At 51.0% G+C, this 7321-nt stretch overlaps 1 protein-coding gene across 2 annotated transcripts in view; it reads right to left on the reverse strand.

The window, feature by feature from the left end:
* Positions 1-2179: 2179 nt before the first annotated feature.
* The window catches only part of LOC116937367 (uncharacterized), a 15795-nt gene continuing 10653 nt past the window's right edge, over positions 2180-7321 (reverse strand). For both annotated transcript variants that reach the window (XM_076062601.1, XM_076062602.1), the window contains exons 8-10: positions 5532-5835; positions 4294-4363; positions 2180-2269 (exon numbers count right to left, since the gene is read on the reverse strand). In XM_076062601.1, the coding sequence (XP_075918716.1) occupies positions 4315-4363; positions 5532-5835 (353 nt within the window). In that variant the 3' untranslated portion in view covers positions 2180-2269; positions 4294-4314. The remainder of the gene's footprint in view (positions 2270-4293; positions 4364-5531; positions 5836-7321) is intronic.

The raw sequence follows: 7321 nt of genomic DNA on the forward strand, positions 1-7321 counted from the left end.
CCAGACATCACGTGGTGCACCACGTGATGTCTCACGTGGTGCACCACGTGATGCACCGAAGTTACCCTCTTCCATCAGCAGGCGGCGCTGTGCCCCTACAATAACATCAACAACAATAACATCAACAACAATAACATCAACAATAACATCAACAATAACATCAACACAGTGCTATGCCCCTACAATAACAACAATAACATCAACAACAACATCAACACGGTGCTATGCCCCTACAATAACATCAACAATAACATCAACAACATGACGGTGGTGGCTGCGGCAGCGGCGGCCTTGCACACACTGCACACACACGAAGCCTGAGGCCTCGCCAGCGGTGTGAGACTGAGGGAGCGGTGTGAGACTGAGGGAGCAGAGAGAGAAACATCAACCAGGGGCTGTCCCCAACAGACTCCACCTACTCCTCTTATTATTACTCCTCCTCCTACACTTCTTACACCTCCACCTCTACCTCCTCCTCCTCCTCCTCCACCTCCTCCTCCACTGAGACCTCCTCCACCTACTCCTCCACTGAGACCACCTCCTCCACCTCCACTGAGACCTCCTCCACCTCCTCCACTGAGACCTCCTCCACTGAGACCTCCTCCACCTCCACTGAGACCTCCTCCACTGAGACCTCCTCCAACTCCTCCACTTAGACCTCCTCCACCTCCTCCACTGAGACCTCCTCCACCTCCACTGAGACCCCCTCCACCTCCACTTAGACCTACTCCAACTCCTCCACTGAGACCTCCTCCACCTCCACTGAGACCTCCTCCACCACCTCCACTGAGACCTCCTCCACCTCCTCCACTGAGACCTCCTCCACCTCCTCCACTGAGACCTCCACCACCTCCTCCACTGAGACCTCCTCCACCTCCTCCACTGAGACCTCCTCCACCTCCTCCAACTCCACGTGCTGCTCCATCATCCCCACGGTGCATCCTTGCCACCATCACCACCATCATCACTACCGCCACCACCATCATCATCACTACCATCGCCACCACCATCATCATCATCCTTTCCACCATCACCATCGTCATCGTCGTCGCCACCATCACCACCATCCTCACCATCATCACCATCGTCGCCACCATCACCATCGTCGCCATCATCATCCTTGCCACCATCACCACCATCATCATCTTCACCATTATCATCATACTTGCCACCATCACCATCGCCATCATCGTCGCCACCATCACCATCGTCGCCACCACCATCATCACCATCGCGACCACCATCAGCATCGTCGCCACCACCACCATCATCACCACCATCACCATCGTCGCCACCACCATCACCACCATCACCACCATCACCATCATCATCATCATCGCCACCACCATCACCACCACCACCACCATCACCACCATCACCACCACCATCACCACCATCACCATCACCACCACCACCATTACCACCATCACCACCACCATCACCATCACCACCATCACCACCATCACCATCGTCACCACCATCACCACCATCATCACCACCATCATCACCACCACCACCACCACCATCACCACCATCACCACCATCACCACCACCATCACCACCATCACCATCACCACCACCACCATCACTATCACCACCACCACCACCATCACCACGACCACCATCACCACCACCACCATCACCACCACCATCACCACCATCACCACCACCATCACCACCACCATCACCACCACCACCACCACCACCATCACCACCACCATCACCACCACCATCACCACCATCACCAACATCACCACCATCACCATCACCACCACTACCATCACCACCATCACCACCACCATCACCACCACCACCACCATCACCACCACCATCACCACCATCACCACCACCATCACCACCATCACCATCACCACCACCACCACCACCACCATCACTACCACCACCATCACTACCACCACCATCACCACCACCATCACCACCACCATCACCACCATCACCACCACCATCACCACCATAACCACCACCATCACCACCACCATCACCACCACCATCACCACCATCACCAACATCACCACCACCACCATCACCACCACCATCACCACCATCACCACCACCACCACCATCACCACCACCATCACCACCACCATCACCACCATCACCACCACCACCACCATCACCACCATAACCACCATCACCACCATCACCACCACCACCATCACCACCATAACCACCACCACCACCATCACCACCATCACCGTCGTAGTTGTCGTCAAGGCGACCCCCGGCCAGCAGGCTGCTGTCCAAGTCACTGTAAGAAGTGAGGACAGTGAGCGAGGAGTCAGACTCCGTACTGGGGCTCAGCCACTTGGGGAAGATATCCAAGTGACATTTCTCTGACAGATCGATTGCGATTTGATTTGCGATAAAAATACATTGAGTCAAGCTCCGATTCAATATTCACTGTGTAATCGATGTAAAACACGTGATGGAGTCATTGCCACGTGATACCACCACAATATTAGCTGCTCTGGATATATTCTAATGCAAGAATGAGAACTTGAATTGCTTCCAGCGTGTATTTATTAAAATGTTCTATTTGAAATAGAACATCATTGGAAACCTCATTTGCCAGTAACAAAATACGATGATTGGTTTTTTACCCTTTTATCTGGCAACAAAACTGACACCTTTTTTACAAGTAGTCATGTTTACATTGACCACAATACCTGCGGTCGGAACGCAAACACAAAACAACTCTGATAATGTAAAAAGGGTAAAAAACCAATCATCATATTTTGTTACTGGCAAATGAGGTTTCCAATGGTGTAAATGCTTTACCCCGAGCTCTCATACTCTGATGGTGCATTGTCTTTGAGTTATGCGCCTTTTGGCGTCTTCTGGTCCAACACCAACGTGAGACGAGGCTCTAAAGAAAGCCGTCTCGGGTGTGGACCAATAAATTTCAAGGACAGTGCCAATACATTATCCGAGTTGTTGTTTTGTGTTTGCGTTCCGACCGCAGGTATTGTGGTCAATGTCAACATGACTCCTTGTAAAAAATGTGTCACTTTTGTTGCCAGATAAAAGGGTAAAAAAACAATTATGAAATAGAACAATCAAACATAGAACAATTGTTAAGTGAAATAAATAAAGACACGCACAGAATCACAGCCTTTGCGATTTGCTCATCGCATTGTTCAAATTGCGATTTCGATTTCAGATCGATTCATCGTTGATCCCTTCTACATACCTGGTGGTGGTGGTGATGGTGGTGGTGATGGTGGTGGTGATGGTGGTGATGGTGGTGGTGATGATGGTGGTGATGGTGATGGTGGTGATGGTGGTGATGGTGGTGGTGGTGATGGTGGTGCTGGTGGTAGTGGTGGTGATGGTGGTGATGGTGGTAGTGGTGATGGTGGTGATGGTGGTGGTGATGGTGGTGGTGGTGATGGTGGTGGTGATGGTGGTGATGGTGGTGGTGGTGATGGTGGTAGTGGTGGTGATGGTGGTGATGGTGGTGATGGTGGTGGTAGTGGTGGTGATGGTGGTAGTGGTGGTGATGGTGGTGATGGTGATGATGGTGGTGATGGTGGTGGTGATGGTGGTGATGGTGGTGGTGATGGTGGTGGTGATGGTGGTGGTGATGGTGGTGGTGGTGATGGTGGTTGTGGTGGTGGTGGTGATGGTGGTGACGGTGGTGGTGGTGATGGTGGTGGTGATGGTGGTAGTGGTGGTGATGGTGGTGGTGATAATGATAGTGGTGATGGTGGTGGTGATGGTGATGATGGTGGTGGTGATGGTGGTGATGGTGGTGATGGTGGTGGTGGTGATGGTGGTGGTGATGGTGGTGATGGTGGTGGTGGTGGCGGTGGTGGTGGTGATGGTGGTGACGGTGGTGGTGGTGATGGTGGTGGTGATGGTGGTAGTGGTGGTGATGGTGGTGGTGATGATGATAGTGGTGATGGTGGTGGTGATGGTGATGATGGTGGTGGTGATGGTGATGATGGTGGTGGTGGTGGTGATGGTGGTGATGGTGGTGGTGATGGTGGTGATGGTGATGGTGGTGCTGGTGGTGATGGTGGAGGTGATGGTGGTGATGGTGGTGATGGTGGTGGTGATGGTGGTGGTGGTGATGCTGGTGGTGGTGATGGTAGTGGTGGTGATAGTGGTGGTGATGGTGGTGATGGTGGTGGTGGTGATGGTGGTGGTGATGGTGATGGTGGTGATGGTGGTGATGGTGGTGGTGATGGTGGTGATGGTGGTGGTGGTGGTGATGATGGTGGTGGTGATGGTGGTGGTGATGGTGGTGATGGTGGTGATGGTGATGGTTACCTGCACACGACATTGACACCATCACTCATCTGCAGCTTCTCGTGGTCCAGGCTCTGGGCGCCTCCTCCTCCTACAAACAACAACAACTTTACACTACACTATACACTACACTATACACTACTATACACTACTCTATACACTACACTATACACTACACTATACACTACTATACACTACACTATACACTACACTATACACTACACTACACTATACACTACTATACACTACACTATACACTACACTATACACTACACTATACATTACACTATACACTACACTATACACTACACTATAAACTACACTATACAGTACGCTATACACTACACTATACACTACACTATACACTACTATACACTACACTATACACTACACTAAACACTACACTATACACTACTATACACTACACTATACACTGCACTACACACTACACTATACACTACACTTTACACCACTATACACTACACTAATATACACTACACTATACACTACACTATACACTACACTTTACACTACACTATACACTGCACTACACACTACACTACACTTTACACTACACTATACACTACACTATACACTACACTATGCTATACACTACACCACACACTACACTATACACTACTATACACTACACTATACACTAATATACACTACACTATACACTACACTATACACTACTATACACTACACTATACACTACACTATACACTACTATACACTACACTATACACTACACTATACACTACACTATACTATACACTATACACTACACTATACACTACTATACCTACACTATACACTACTATACACTACACTATACACTACACTATACACTACACTATAAACTACACTATACACTACACTATACAAATACACAACACACTACACTACACACTACACTATAAACTAGTAACTAATTGGCTGTGTCAGGTGGTGAAGGCTTTAATGACAAAGCGTTGAGATATTCACGCCATGTAACACAACGAGCCCTACTGTGGACACAACGGCAATGTTGTGTCCATACCGTAGCAGCGAGACCTCCCGCGTGCCCCGCGAGGCAGTCAACATCTCGGCAGACCGCCACCACCACCACCACCACCCCCACCACCACCACCACCCCCACCACCACCACCACCCCCACCGCCACCACCACCACCATCACCCCCACCACCACCACCACCCCCACCACCCCCACCACCACCACCACCGCCCTCACCACCACCACCACCACCGCCGCTCACCGGGACGCTTGCCGGCGGCGCTCCAAATGCCCCACGCGGTGCCCAGCAGGAAGGGCGCCAGAAACGGCACCGCCACCGCCACCATCAGCGTCACCATCAGCGTCAACATCAAGCGCACGGAGGAGGAGGAGGTGGTGGTGGGGGTGGTGGTGGGGGTGGTGGGGGTGGTGGGGGTGGTGGTGGTGGGGGTGGTGGAGGAGGTGGTGGGGGTGGTGGTGGTGGGGGGGGTGGTGGTAGGAGTGGTGGTGGTGTTGGTGGTGAGTGGGGGTGGTGGTGGGAGTGGTGGTGGTGTTGGTGGTGTTGACTATGAGAGCGGGAAGACACGGGGAGATACGGGGAGTTACGGGGAGACAGAGAGAGAGACAGAAACACGGAGAGACAGAGACACAGACAGAGACAGAGAGACAGACAGAGAGACAGAGACACAGACAGAGAGACAGAGACACATACAGACAAAGAGAGACAGAGACACAGACAGAGAGAGAGACAGAGGCAGACAGAGAGACAGAGACAGTCTGTGTATATCTGTGTGTGTCTGTGTGTATCTGTGTGTATCTGTGTGTGTGTCTGTGTATATCTGTGTGTGTGTCTGTGTGTCTGTGTGTCTGTGTCTGTGTATATCTGTGTGTGTGTCTGTGTGTATCTGTGTGTGTGTGTATCTGTGTGTGTCTGTGTCTGTGTATATCTGTGTGTGTGTGTCTGTGTGTGTCTGTGTATATCTGTGTGTGTGTATCTGTGTGTATATGTGTGTGTCTGTGTATATTTGTGTGTGTGTCTGTGTATATCTGTGTGCGTGTGTCTGTGTATATCTGTGTGTGTCTGTGTATATCTGTGTGTCTGTGTCTGTGTGTATCTGTGTGTGTGTGTCGGTATATATCTGTGTGTGTCTGTGTCTGTGTGTATCTGTGTGTGTGTCTGTGTGTATCTGTCTGTGTGTGTCTGTGTATATCTGTGTGTGTGTGTCTGTGTATATCTGTGTGTCTGTGTCTGTGTGTATCTGTGTGTGTCTGTGTCTTGTAATTACCAGCACGCTGTTCCGGCATCAGCGCATCCACACAACATCATGGATGCATGCCGGGTCCAAGCAAGAACATCTGCTGGACTACATAGTGACGGACCAGCGGATACGAGCCCATGTCCTTGACACCAGGACTTACCGTGGAGCTGATCTGCCCTCTGACCATCGACTAGTCATCTGTAAGATGCGCCTGCCATTCTTCCACTCCGGTGGAGGGTGTACACCCAGGACCCCATTCCAACCTAAAGTGGCCTGGTCTCAGTTATCTGATGAAAGTTGCAAGCGAGAATTTCATCATCGCTTGCGGCTGAGATTGACAACGTCCCTGACTCCTCCTGATGTCGAGGGTAAATGGGCGAGGTTTAGGACTGTGACTCATGCAGCTGCAATGGCTGCTTTGGGTACGCGGTCCAGACCTCCCCAGAGACCCTGGCTGACAGAGGAGGTGTTCAGGATGGTTGAGAAAAAGCGACAGGCCCATTGTCATCGGCTACAGAATCCCACGTCAGAGAATGAGGAGGCTTACCGCAGCCTTCGCTCGGAGGTTCGGAAAGCCGTGAGGCGCTGCAAGGATGGGTGGTGGTCACGGGTTGCTGAGGAGATGGAGTCTGCCTCAGTGGCCCGTGATCACAAATCTCTATTTAACTCCATCAAAAAAGTAATCTGCAGCGCCACACCTATTACCATCATTAGGGGAAAAAACGGTGACGCAATCTCCGACCCCCAGGAACAGGTTTGCAGATTTGCTGAGCATTTCTGTGAGGTCCTGGGG

The sequence above is a fragment of the Petromyzon marinus genome, unplaced genomic scaffold (genome assembly GCF_048934315.1).
Source record: "Petromyzon marinus isolate PM22_M1 ecotype Great Lakes invasive population unplaced genomic scaffold, UKy_Petmar_22M1.pri1.0 PM_G_Scaffold_69, whole genome shotgun sequence".
In the NCBI taxonomy this organism is placed as follows: Eukaryota; Metazoa; Chordata; class Hyperoartia; order Petromyzontiformes; family Petromyzontidae; genus Petromyzon; species Petromyzon marinus.